This window comes from Arachis hypogaea, chromosome 19, assembly GCF_003086295.3.
Source record: "Arachis hypogaea cultivar Tifrunner chromosome 19, arahy.Tifrunner.gnm2.J5K5, whole genome shotgun sequence".
Taxonomy (NCBI): domain Eukaryota; kingdom Viridiplantae; phylum Streptophyta; class Magnoliopsida; order Fabales; family Fabaceae; genus Arachis; species Arachis hypogaea.
This window is the reverse complement of record NC_092054.1, coordinates 45,689,663-45,702,540: the sequence shown is the minus strand read 5'-3', so window position 1 is coordinate 45,702,540 and position 12,878 is coordinate 45,689,663. Positions and strand designations below refer to the sequence as shown.

The 12,878-nt window shown below is 35.0% G+C and overlaps 2 protein-coding genes and 1 long non-coding RNA gene across 6 annotated transcripts; 2 read left to right on the top strand and 1 right to left on the bottom strand.

Moving 5' to 3' along the window:
* Positions 1–211: 211 nt before the first annotated feature.
* Positions 212–4,260, top strand: LOC112775669 (DNA excision repair protein ERCC-1). 3 transcript variants are annotated; one of them, XM_029295492.2, is made up of 10 exons: positions 212–609; positions 736–1,025; positions 1,130–1,238; positions 1,347–1,450; positions 2,138–2,237; positions 2,358–2,434; positions 2,932–3,031; positions 3,178–3,249; positions 3,362–3,430; positions 3,580–4,260. In XM_029295492.2, exons 2-10 carry the CDS (start codon positions 763–765, stop codon positions 3,910–3,912), a joined length of 1,227 nt encoding a protein of 408 aa, XP_029151325.2. In that variant the 5' UTR covers positions 212–609; positions 736–762; the 3' UTR covers positions 3,913–4,260. The 3 variants fall into 3 exon arrangements, with proteins under 3 accessions (XP_029151325.2, XP_025675252.1, XP_025675253.1); XM_025819467.3 differs by having other exon boundaries at positions 3,362–3,467; XM_025819468.3 differs by having other exon boundaries at positions 217–609; positions 3,362–3,419.
* Positions 4,261–4,300: 40 nt separating this feature from the next.
* Positions 4,301–11,482, top strand: LOC140181760 (uncharacterized). 2 transcript variants are annotated; one of them, XR_011876936.1, is made up of 5 exons: positions 4,301–4,596; positions 4,791–4,893; positions 5,131–5,191; positions 6,259–6,384; positions 11,372–11,482. It is a non-coding gene; the product is annotated as an uncharacterized lncRNA (long non-coding RNA). The 2 variants fall into 2 exon arrangements; XR_011876935.1 differs by lacking the exon at positions 11,372–11,482 and adding an exon at positions 8,678–9,262.
* LOC112775670 (probable serine/threonine-protein kinase PBL7) lies at positions 5,285–9,129 on the bottom strand. The gene is made up of 6 exons (XM_025819470.3): positions 8,592–9,129; positions 8,116–8,363; positions 6,926–7,314; positions 6,276–6,408; positions 5,880–5,969; positions 5,285–5,763 (listed from the first exon to the last, which is right to left on the bottom strand). The coding sequence occupies exons 1-6, from the start codon at positions 8,899–8,901 to the stop codon at positions 5,596–5,598; spliced, it is 1,338 nt and encodes a 445-aa protein (XP_025675255.2). The 5' UTR covers positions 8,902–9,129; the 3' UTR covers positions 5,285–5,595.
* Positions 11,483–12,878: the final 1,396 nt, after the last annotated feature.

Sequence of the window (12,878 nt, the reverse complement as noted above, 5' to 3'; positions counted from 1 at the left end):
TTTAAAAACCGATTCGAATCGACCAGTCGAATCAGTCAAACCGCAAATCGAAAAAAAAAAAAAAAGCGAATCAATCAGATGAGAAAATTGGAAAATTCAAAAACTGCTCTTGAACCATCAAACCGGCCAGAAATCGATCGACTGAATCGAACCACGACTCGGCCGGTTTTTTGCATTTTAAGTTTAGACGGCGCCGTTTTGTAGCACATTAAGGCACGGGAGGTAACCCTCACCGCCCCAGCCCTAAGCCTGCCCCCTAACCAAAACGCGCTCCTGCCTCTCTCACACTCAGCCAGTCCGAGTTCCTCTCATCGAGCTCGTGCTCCTCCGTCACTTCCGTCCAGCCACCGCCTGCTACCGCCGCCGACGCAATTGCGAACTTGGAAGCCACCGTCGCGGCGTCGCATCTTCCTTCCCCTCCGTTGCGCAGCAACCGTCGCAACTTCCTTCCCCTCCATTGCGCACCACCGTCGGAACGTCGAAGCCTCCGTCCCGCAGTCGTCCCGCCGACGCCAACTCTGTTCCGCCTTCAGCCTTCGATCGTGCTCCACTGCTCCCTGTCCCCCTCTTGCACCAGCTCTGCCCTGTTCTGCGCTCCCTCAGTCCCTGGTATTCAAAATTTTTTTTTGTAACTATAATTGAATAATTTTTCATTAATTTTGTGAACTGTGAACTATTAATTTTTGTTGTTGTTAATTTTGTGAACTGTGAACTATTAATTTTTCTTGTTGTTAGTTAATCTGGGAACTGAGGAGGTGGAAAATGGAGAATGAGTTGAAAGAGCAAAACAATAAGAAGAACGACGATGGCGCGAACAAGAAGAGCTCCGTAGTGATCAAGATACCTTCCTACGAAGAAGTTCTCCAAAGCTCGCAACAAAAATCAACTCCACCTTCACTCTTCCTTCCCTCGCAAACATTCTCCCAAACCTTTTCTTTCGTCAAATCCTCTGAGTTCTACGCTCCTCCGCCTCCTACCACCAACACCGCCACCACCATCACCGCTGCTTCTTCTTCAATTTCAAGGTTTACTTTACACATTTTTGGTTTATCTTTGCTACGAATTTTGGTCCATTGTTAAGTATAAACATCGCTATCTGTAGTATTTGAAGATTAATTTGATGATTTAGGGAAAGTTCTCAATTGAACCCTCCATCTTCAACTTCGACGTCTTCTGCTGCTGCAGCTTCGTCTCAAGTCGCTCAAAGTCGCAATGCCATCCTTGTTAGCCACAGACAGGTTTAAGCAGTGTGATTATTTTCATTTATTGAGTTTTCTGTTCTAATTTTCATTATTTATATTATTATTATTATCTGGTGAACGTTTTTGTTTTCTTGTATTTTGCAGAAAGGAAATCCGTTGCTTAAACACATTAGGAATGTTAGATGGACCTTTGCTGATATTGTTTGTGACTACTTGCTTGGTCAAAGCTCATGTGCACTCTATATCAGGTTAGGCTTTTTGTCTTTTTCCTTTCAATTTTTGGGAAGTTTAAGGTTGCTTGTTTTGTTGTTGTATTTAGAGGTAGTACTACACTGATTTAGTGCGGTTGTTCGTTATGTTTGTTGTTGTTGTGATCAATAAATACTTATGTTGGATGGCAAGTTGCATTCCTTGCTAGTTTGTCCGGAAATATAACTTATTCAACCGATTTGAAGTCAAGTGATCTATTAGAGAAATGTTTTGTGTACTCGTTCTTTCTTGTACACTACGTCAACATTATGAGCATTTAGGAGGAGATTTAGGAACCACAAGGGATAAGTCTCATACCCAAGAGGGGACTGGCATGTGTTTGTTTAGTGAATGAGAGAGAATAAGTGGACATAACACATTCGTTTTTATCACTGAAGTTCCATCTTTTTCAAAATGTGATGCACAGCTATTTCCTCGTTTGTTGAACTTTCATATCAAATTGCAAGCTGATGATCAATCTCCTCGTTCATGGTCTATCAATAGTAGGACGATGCAACTGTTTTTATTATTAGGGTCCTGTATTAAGAAAAAAATGACACTCACCACATGACTTAATTTAGTAATGAACTAAGCTACTTGGAATTTTCTAATTCATTTTCTCACTAGTAGGATTGGTTTAATATATTTATGCATCAATTTGACTCAAGTGGATGTTTCAAATGCAGTCTCCGGTATCATTTGCTGCATCCAGACTATTTATATTATAGAATAAGGGAGTTACAGAAGAATTTCAAGCTTCGAGTAGTCTTATGCCATGTTGATGTGGTCAGGCACAGATATTCCCAATCTCTAGTTGCATCTATTTTATTTTATGCTTACCGCAAATCTATCTGGAAATATTGTCTTCATGAACTAAATTACATTTTTTTACCTCATTGATTGCAGGAGGATGTAATGAAGCCTCTTCTTGAAGTTACCAAAACAGCTCTGCTTCATGACTGCACCCTTCTATGTGGATGGAGGTGAAATTAATGCTCCTTCTAACTTGTGAAGTTTGCATAGTTTCATGCTTAAAATGTCTTTCTATTTTATTTTTGTCAACTCTTAGTGGTGTAAAAATGGTGCTATTATCTGCTATTGGCTAGCTGATGAGTTTATTATGAAATACTGACTAGAAAATACAGAATAGCTATCAATCATTCAATCCTCTTATTCAGGATGAAGGTTCATGGTTAAGATGTTGATGAATAATGTTAATGTGAACAGCTACTCAGATGCATGCTTGTTCCTTGTGCCTCTCTTTTGTTTTAGGTGATACAGTCACAAAAAAGAACATTTTAGAGGAGAAAGATTCTTGTAGTTTCAATTGCATTTGTTGTTTTAGCATAATTTTACTATTTAAAGGAACTTGCAACTGCTGTAACATGCAAATTAATTTCAGTAGCTGTAGTAGCATCTGGTAAGATTCCTATTACCTAACTAATTTAGTTTATATCGTTCCATTCTACTGTCATTCTAGCTTGGAGGAATGTGGCCGTTACTTGGAGACCATAAAAGTATATGAAAACAAGCCTGCAGACATTATTCAAGGCCAAATGGATACAGACTATCTGTCACGGGTGTGCTTATGGTTTATGGTCAATGAATTAATTTATAATGGGTTTTAGTACTTTCGAGATAAAAATATCGTGCATTTTTTTAAGTCGAAAAAATAATTTATTCATTGGCATCAAATATGCTGAACCAGTTTTACTTTCAACTGTAGCTAACACACGCCCTTACAACTGTCCGACATGTTAACAAGACTGATGTAGTTACCCTTGGTACCACATTTGGGGTATGTATATCTTTTTTTAAATATATACTTTGTAGGCTCATATTGCCACATAAATATTCATTGGTTTTATTTTTGAAAGCATTTTCATCAAGAATAATTCTTGTCTTTTCAGTCTTTGTCTCACATTATGGGTGCATCTATGGAAGATCTAGCTCGCTGCCCTGGCATAGGTGAGCGCAAGGTATATAGCTAATGCTGAAAGTGAGATATGACAAATGGTTTGCACTTCACTTTATTTGGCTTTGCTTGCATGATTTACAGTTTTAGTGGCTTGGTCCACAGTGATAGGCAGTAATCAAAAGAGCACTGAATACTTTTTACACTTATCAGGTCAAGCGCTTGTTTGACACGTTTCATGAACCCTTCAAGCGATTGGAATCCAGCAGGCAAGTCATTCCAGAGACGTCTGTCCAGGATAAGACAGCTAGTCCTGATGTATCAGCTAACAATGATGCTGAACCTTGCTCCTTGAATGAAGACAAGCAAAAGGACGCTGAAGATGTGAACAAACGCAAGGAGAAAGAACCTGAACTTACTGTCAAATCTGCCCTCTCTGAAGCCTTTGCCAAATATTCTAACAGAATTGGCAAGAGGAATAAGACTTCACAAGTAGAGGAGAAAGTAGAATCAGGTGCTGTTAGAAAATCAGAGGCTGAAACATAATTACATGATGCTTTCCACCATCCGTTAAAGTTTTCCCTTAAGCATGATATTCTTTTAAAATTTGAAGGCTCGGTTTATAAATCCACAATCTAGAGCCAGCATGGCACTGCACTTTGATTCTGAATCAGAATGCCTTTAATTGATTGTGGACTTTTCCTGCCCTGCATATGCATTAGGGTAGTATTTGACATACAGCCTTGGTGGGGTATAAGCGTTGATCCAGATTCCATATATAGAATTAGGAATGGAATGGAATTCTGGAGTTGAGAATTTAACTGTTGATTGTTAATGCACTTAGCAAGCACCAACTTTTAAATATGACTACGTTTAACTCATTGGTTTATTCCATTTCGACTAAGAATTCTATATTTTCTTTCATCATTTCTAGTAGAAGGCATCTGGGTTGCTGCCCATGCATGGATGCGCTTAAAATGGTTCGTTAGGTTTGGAACTTCTTTAGTACATGATATTACACTTTCTTTTCCACTTTCCATTCTCCACATTCAAGAAATTATGTTAGTAACTTGCTTTTAGAGTTGACTTTATCTAACTATTTTGATGTTTTCCGCATGCTATTATGTTCTTCTCATGTTCTTTTGAGTGTTTTGGGCTGAAACCAAGCTTAAAGGAGAATGACTTGGAGGGTGTAGTTATATCAAAAGATTCAAAGTTGGTGCTCTTTAGGTACATTTTTTACAAAATTGACTTTCAGATCAAATGTTTTTAATTTCGATAACCTTATAGAAAATTTAGGACAAAATATAGTGTTCGTACTGCTATGTATAACAATAGTTGTATACCATTTGCTTGCTAAAAGATGTGTATTATGCCCTTTCCATTTTCTGCTCCTGTTGGGGTATTGCACTTCTCTACTTTAGGTGGCACTAGGAAAATAATTTCTATTTTATGTTATGAGAATGTCTTCCAGGACATTTCACTCCTCGAGATCCTGGTTCTCTCTGCATTGAAAATACTCTTTAGGTAATTGTTTCATTTCATCAATTTTATGCTATTTCTTTGTTTTCTCCGGTTAGTAGCATTAACTTGATTCTGAGTGTTGGCTGCCATTATCATTTTCCTTCATCTTTTTCTCATGAAAATATAAGGGTTTCTTACATGCTTTTTATGGAATTCCTTCACTTTCAACCTGTAATGTAGTGATTCCAAACAGGTCACCCCTATTCTTATGCCAGTACCCATTTACTTCTTATATCTTAGGTGCCAATGCTGTAACTTGAGCTGTCCCAGAAAGAAACTAGATTCATTTGCCCTCCTTGTGGTTAGTAAAAGCTTTATACTGTTGTTTATTTTTTGTTTGCAAAGTATGGTACAGTTCAATATAGAAGCATGTTAGGAACTTACACTAATAGAGTGCATGAAGTGAGTCTTTTAAATTTTATCATATTACACAAGAAATGTTCTGTTCATATCCAGAACTAATTGCATCAATGGCCAAATGCAAATAAGTTTGTCCTTATTGGCCCGGAAGATGTGAATCGTCTTTCTGTTTTGTATTATTTCCCCCCTCATCTTTTCTACATTGAAGGCAGTAAAGTAAGGGTGACAAGAATTCCGTAGTTCAATGATTTGATGATACCCCACTGAGTAATATATTCGAGTTTTCGTGGCCCTTATGTCTGTCCAAGCACTTTCTCAGTTCAATAAAGACAACCACAATGCAACTTAGTGACTTGGACTTGGGCTTGGTGTTTGTTTCTGAAACCTTAAAGAACTTGATGAACCAAGAGAAGCCGGGTTCCTAGCAAGTGGTATTAGTGATTGTACAACATCCGTCATGAGTGGCCTATAATCTGCTTCTGGCTGTATGCACATTGCTGCAATGGCGGCTATCTGTTAATCCCATGGAAGCAGAAACCAAAAATGATTAGTTATTGGAAATAATATGGTTAGCTTTAGTCATCAAGTGATAACAATGACTAAATTCACTTAACAAAAAAGAGTAGTACCTGAATTAAATCCTTCTTTGAGTATTGCCCCCTTAGATCCGGGTCAACCATTTCCACCACTTTTTCTCTGTTTGTTAATCTTGGAAGAGCCTGTTGAATAATAGATATCTTATGTTACCAATTCTGGAACCCATAATTGCGAGGGTGAGTTTGGTGCAAGGTAAAAACAGGTAAAAAAAAAAAAATCGAAGGATTTCTTTATCAGTTGTACACAGTTTTACTCACAAAGTTAATTCTTAATTTTATTCTCACTTATACTATCACAGCAAACTCAGCCTTTGGTAGCTGTTACAGCTTAGTTGCCTGATTAATATTCTCAAATAAATAGTTAGCATATTTTTCTTCTTTAAGCTTAAACAAAATGTTTTTGAAATTCCAGAGTGCTCTATAACTAACCCAGGAGACAAGGACATGTTCTCCAGGGGCCCGCTTAATATCAACTGGTATTCGCCCTGTAAGCAATTCAAGAAGAACCACACCATAGCTGTAAACATCCGATTTTGTGGTAAGCTTTCCTGTGGAGGCATACCTACATTATGCCAAATTCATGACACAAACAAACAAAATACTATGCTTTAAATTATGAAGCAAATAAGAACAAAGAAGAAAAAAATACATTATATATAGAGATGATTGCCATGCATTATCCGTATAAAAGAATTTATATTATCATCCAATCAATGACTTGCTTTTTAAAGACAGTTAAGATAGTAGGTAGTTGAGAGAAATAATTGTGTCAATGCAGTATGGTTGAATTTTTGTGTAAAACATTTTTTCATGCAGATAGTATTGCCAAATTAATCCCATATAAAATATTTGAATGATATGCGACATAAAATTTATGTCTGTCATATAGAAAGTAGAAGCCATAACTATTTAAGAAATTACAGCCTGCATGATAGGGACTTGAGTGTGACCATGTGGATGGTTTTCTTTATTTGACATTGCAAGTAATGTACTGTTAGAGTAGAGTTGAGTGGTGTGAAGATAAGAAGAGCAAGGTGTCTCACAGTGACTGATGAGATAGGGTATTCAATATTACTCACTCTGGGGCCAGATATCCAGTGGTCCCCAACACACGGGTGGAAACTTGACCGTTCATCTTCTCTGATCCCATCTTTGCCAACCCAAAATCTGACACTTTAGCACGGAAATTTTGATCTAATAACACATTGCTACTCTTGAAGTCTCTGTGGATCACGGGTGAGACTGCATGGTGCTCATGCATGAACTCCAGGGCCCTTGCACAATCAAGGGCTATCCTCATCCTGGCCCACCAATCCAACGACTGAGATTGGTTCTTAGGGGAGTGTAGATGTTGATGGAGTGTGCCATGGGGTAGGTACTCAAATATGAGTAGCCTATGGTTTTGGTCTGCACAATAACCAAGTAACTCCACCAAGTAAGGAGAGTGCAAACGACTTAGGAGATCGACCTGTAATAAATACCAAGGGTGGAAAAAAATTAAATAAAGATTGAAAATGTCATCTATTCTTCACAACCCATGTGCTAGATTTGAGTAAAGCTCATAATGTGAGTTGGCAAGTGGGAATAGACTCAGAAAGATAGAGATAAAAGGGTTTGCATTTCTATATTTTTCTTCATGGTCCCAACTTTGTTTTGATTGCTATACGACAGAGAATAGTTTTTTAATAAGAGATAACGGAATATGTCTTACTGCCACTATATTTTTAAAACAGGAATAAGTTACAAAATTTGTATAAATTGATTTTTGTCTAGAATTCAACACTTCCGTAACTTCTGTTAAATTTTATATAGGAATCTTATTGCATAATACTATTTAATCTTTTTTCTGTACTAAAAAATCTTGTAGTTTTGAACGTGCTAAGATGTTAAAACTTAGAATAATATGATATCCTTTAAAAAACTTAAGGGTCCAGTCAAATGTGATCCCATAAACTACTATAGGATCCAGACAGTATATTAAGGTTGTCATTTGCTTGGTTGTAGAAGTCTTTTATCACATTAAAATAACCTGTATTTTACTTTCTGTTTGTTCACAAGTTTCGTTAGCAACCAATAGAAGTTTTCAAGTTGATAAATAAGACAAAAACAATGTCTCTGAGCAAACTATATCTAATACAAGGAAAGGAGACACAGAATTATAGAGGGATAGAGCTAGATAAAAACAAGGAGATATTAAATCATTGCATTGGTAACCAAAAACAAAAGAGATATATTATATCATTAAATGAAGCTAACACACTCAACTCACCTCTACTCTGAAGGCACGCTCCCCTTGCTTACCTTCTCTGCGTAGCAACTTGATTGCTGCCAAAGTACCATCACTTAGGACTCCTCTGTACATCAAACCAAACCCTCCATTACCAATGACATGTGCTTCACTGAATCCATTTGTGGCCACTTCTATCTCCTTGTATGTGAAAACTTGTACTCCTTTGAATTTAGGTGCTGCTGGTGACCTACTAAGGTTTCCTCCTTGAAGACACCCTCCCTTCACATCTGAAATTAATGTTTCCAAGCATTTATTCATTAGCTTCTATGTCTTAAACTTACCCCTTATAAGAATAAGAATGTTAATACATTTAAGGACATATTGAGTTAATGTTGGCAGCATTTACTTTATGTGCTATTGGGAATGCAAATTCATGTGATGATCTGCATAAGCAGTTAATTCATGCCTAGAAACACACAGTTACTATGCAAACGAATTGAGTGTTTGCAATTTACCTGGACTAGAACTAATGCTCAACTTTGTTGAAGCAATGAGTCTGCTGCTTGTGTCATGAAGCCCTCTTGGATTCTTATCCTTGCAGGCTCCATTCTTGTTGGAAGACTTTTGTCGACGGAGCAAGAATAGGACAAAAAAAATGGTGAGAAGTACGGTAACTGTGGTGGCCGCTGCAATGGCTATGAGAATGGTTTTGGAGGGGAGATGAGCATGGCTATGCTCATGATTTTCTGAATGCAATTGGTGCTGTGTGTATGACTGGCTCTTTGTGTCAACACTTGGGATAGTAGTAGTAGTATTAACATCCATGAGAGATCAAGAAAACTAAGAATACAAAGAAAAACACTGATATAAACGGCTTCTTGTTTGAGGGGAAAAGGAGGTTTTAATGAGAAGCAAGAGAGGGTCAAGGAGAGGGGTTTTTGTTTAAAGAAGACTAATAGGGGGTGCAAGTTAGTATTTGCTAGTTTTGAGCTTCCTTTCCTACGAGGGCAGGTCATCATCTCTCTCTCTCTCTCTCGTGAACAAATAATCAAATAGTTATGTTTTTTTTTTTTTTTTTTTTTTGTGTACTTCACTCGTCTCTTCTTTTGTTATCTTTCTAACGAATTGTCTCTTTCTTTGTATTAGAAAATATTGTAAGCTTGTGCACCATCTTTCCACCATGCTATATTGCTATCCCTTTTTAATTATTCCCTAATTATAGGCCTTCTCTTTTATTACTCCTTTGTTGAAGCCAGAATTTTTATACACCATGTCCTTTTCCCATTCTTCTTTGGAATAAGAAAACAAAACCATGATTTATGGTAATCTGATAGTTAAGTTTATATTTGCTACTGAATGATAGGATGGGGAATCAGGAGTGAACAAAAGGCTTTAAAGAAATAACTTGGCATTTCCCTCAGGTCACCGACAATAATAATAATAATAATAATAATAATAATAATAATAATAATAATAATAACAATGCCTGCATTTCACTCAAAAAAGGAGAATTCAATGCTTTCTGATCCGTTGTATCATTACATTCTTCGTTACTATGTGGCAGTATTTTATATCTTTTGGTTTATCAGTTTGATTATGGTGTGTATTTCTGCGAGTCTTTTACAATTTTAATTAGTTACATAATTTTCAGATATTTATTATTACAAGAACCACTTTGCACTTTCTAGAATGTGATGATAATACGTTGGTGGATGGTATTATTAAAATTAAAGTCTTGTGGCTCTTAACAAAGACATACACATTCTTTTTGAGACTGCAATTAACTCTTGTGATTGAGAAATTGAGATAAGCCATTTCAACTAACTGACTCTTTCTCCTAGCTTGCTTTTGTATTTCAGCATGATTTTAGGGGGTTGCTACTTGCATTAATATTAAATCATCTAGCTAGAAGATAAAATATGAGAACAAGACACAATATGATAATGATAGTCTTCACATGTATCGCGAGAGAAAATTTCATTTCCAGACGCAATTATTGTATGTCGTAGCCACTTGAATTCATAAGGATAAAAGGCCATTTTTTTTGGCAACAAAAGAATTTTAGATTTGTCAAAATGGTCTCCAAATTACAAAAAGGAGTCCCTGGTCTTCAAATATCACAAATTTGTAACAAATTGCACCGGTTGATGCATATGACCTAATTGGTGGCCTTAAAGGTATATTTTGTCACAAATTTGTGATATTTCGAGAATCACATTTCTTTTTCTTTAATTTGAGAGATATTATCTTAAATCTGAAACTTTTAAGTGGTAAAAATGGTCATTTACTACAATTTGCAATACTTAAAAATCATATAAATTTTTTTAACGAATGGTTTTGCCTACGTATAAAATATTTCTATGTAATAATGAATAAATATGGTTTAGGGTAGTATAAAAAAACATGTATAGGAAATTAAGATTCATTAGTTGACATCAGCAAATTCTTTTAATGTTGAAATTACTTTTTTAACTTTATTTTTTGGAGGATTTAGGATTTAAAATTTAAAATTTAAAATTTAGGAATTAGAATTTATAATTTAAAATTTAGATTTTATAATTTATAATTTAGAATTTACAATTTAGTGTTTAAAATTAGGGTATCCAACTATTGAGTAGCCGACGACAAGAGATGAAATTTTAGTGGTGTTAAAAGTAGTATTGGGAAGAAAAAGAAAAAATAGGTAAGAATAGAAATTTGAATATAACACAGAAAAATAATTTTTAAAAAAATTAACTAAAATTAATAAATAAAAGTTGGTTTTCTAGTCGGATTCAATATAAAAATGGTGTGCCCGATTTGGCACGGAAGGATGCCAATCATATGGGTTGAGATCACATGACTTTAATTTCCATCGTCCAAATAAGTTAAGTCAGAACTACAAAAGGGAAACATTCTCTTTCAAAGTCCAACCAAGGCTAATGTTATTATTATGCCACCCTTTTGAGTGAGTTACTATAATCAAGAGCTGTGAATCGTTGGCACATGTTAATATGCTATGCCCCATGATTACGTTACCCAAACAAATTCTTTCCAAAAATAAGAAAACAAAATAAAAAGACTTACCGATAAAAATAATGGTTTGCAATTTTGCATCTGTAGACTCCACTACCTAAATGTAAAAGCTTAATTTACTTTTTTACTATATGTAATATTTGTAACTTTAACTTCTACTGTCGTACTATTTATATTTATCAATCGGGTCACTCTAGTGTAAAGATCTAAATTTATACAGATGTACAGATATTTCTTTTCAATGTATCTCCTTTTAACACCTGTTGTTTTCCTTTTGTAGGATGAAGCAGCAATATATGGGCGCTTATGGGATCAGCTGAGTCGAACGAGATTTTCATTGTTTTGCTTTTCGTCAGTGCCAGCTTGGAGATTTGGACCTGATTGGTTGTTGGGTCATGTGATGTTTGATCTTTGGGTCACTCTAGTGTACAGATACAATTTCATACAGATTTACAGATTTACATAATTAAAGGACACGTGTAACAAATGATTAAGAATCCTGATCGGCTTGTTTGAATTCTCGTAAAACCTTGTTGAAGATCGAGTGCAAGCCAAGCCGCTTTACATATCCTCCTACTTGTCCTAATCAACCAGCAACTACAATAACGTGTGATTTTTTTAGCATGAATTATAATGTGGATTACTTTTTTTTATTTTTTTCATCTAAAATATTATTTTAATGTATAAATCCAATAAACGATAATGTATAAATCCAGTAAACGAATGATGCGAGATCTGATCCCCACAGTCATGGCTATAAATTATTATTATTATTATTATTATTATTATTATTATTATTATTATTATTATTATTATACAAAGAGTTACAATATACAATGAGATATTGGAATTATTTAAAAATTAACCATAAGAGTTTCATTAAATAGATGGTACATAAACTTCTAATTCTATAAAATCTAGCACATTTAACATTATATAATATAACTATAAAATAAAAGTTACTGTTTTAGTATAATAAAGTGGAGTTCAAATTAAAATTTTAAAAATGATTCAATAGATATCTATAGTCTACACTAAGTGTAATATTTAAAAATTAAAAGATTATTTAATTTTTTTATGCAATAATAATTAAAAAATTATTAAAATATTTTTTTATTTTAATTTAACTATCTCTTTTCAATTATAAAAATTCTTTAAGACGTAGAAAATAAGGAGTTGAATCTATAGTATTTTTTTAAATTTGATCAATTAATTCTCAAATAAAAAAATGAACTTAACTTTTCTGTTTTCACTCTGTAAAATTGATTATGCACGAGATAATTTTATTTTATCTTCTAAAAAATAAAAACAAAAACAAAACAAAAAGGAGAAAAAGACACAACTATATATCCTAATTTAACTACCTTGTGCCATGTAGCTTACAGGATTTTTTATTTTAATAAATAAAATAAATATAATATTAACCAAAATAAATATTTTTACGAGAAATTACCGATTTAAATTCCCTTGCCATATCTCGTTTACAGTGTAAACGAGATGACAATGCGTATATCTCATTTACACTGTAAACGAGATATGGCACGTCAGTGTGACACGTGTATATCTTGTTTACACTGTAGACGAGATATGGCCCATACGCGCCTATATATAGAAGTCGTTTACAGCTTAGTTCCGGACCCCAGTTTGACTTTGTCAACATCTTTCTCCCCTCTTTTAACCATTTCTGACTATACCTTTGACCGTAGCGGTGATGGCGCGCCAAGCGGGGAATGATGGGGACATCAATAGGCTAAATGAGACGACACATTATGCCGGGGCGGCCGACT

Excerpts from the sequence above, each read along its gene's own strand:
- LOC112775670 (XM_025819470.3), bottom strand. The coding sequence starts at position 8,901 with ATGGATGTTAATACTACTACTACTATCCCAAGTGTTGACACAAAGAGC. Across the intron at positions 7,315-8,115 it reads AGCGTGCCTTCAGAGTAGAG|GTCGATCTCCTAAGTCGTTT; the intron begins GTGAGTTGAGTG and ends TATTTATTACAG. Across the intron at positions 5,764-5,879 it reads CAAAGAAGGATTTAATTCAG|ATAGCCGCCATTGCAGCAAT; the intron begins GTACTACTCTTT and ends TGGGATTAACAG.
- LOC112775669 (XM_029295492.2), top strand. The coding sequence starts at position 763 with ATGGAGAATGAGTTGAAAGAGCAAAACAATAAGAAGAACGACGATGGC. Across the intron at positions 1,239-1,346 it reads TCCTTGTTAGCCACAGACAG|AAAGGAAATCCGTTGCTTAA; the intron begins GTTTAAGCAGTG and ends TGTATTTTGCAG. Across the intron at positions 2,435-2,931 it reads ACCCTTCTATGTGGATGGAG|CTTGGAGGAATGTGGCCGTT; the intron begins GTGAAATTAATG and ends CTGTCATTCTAG.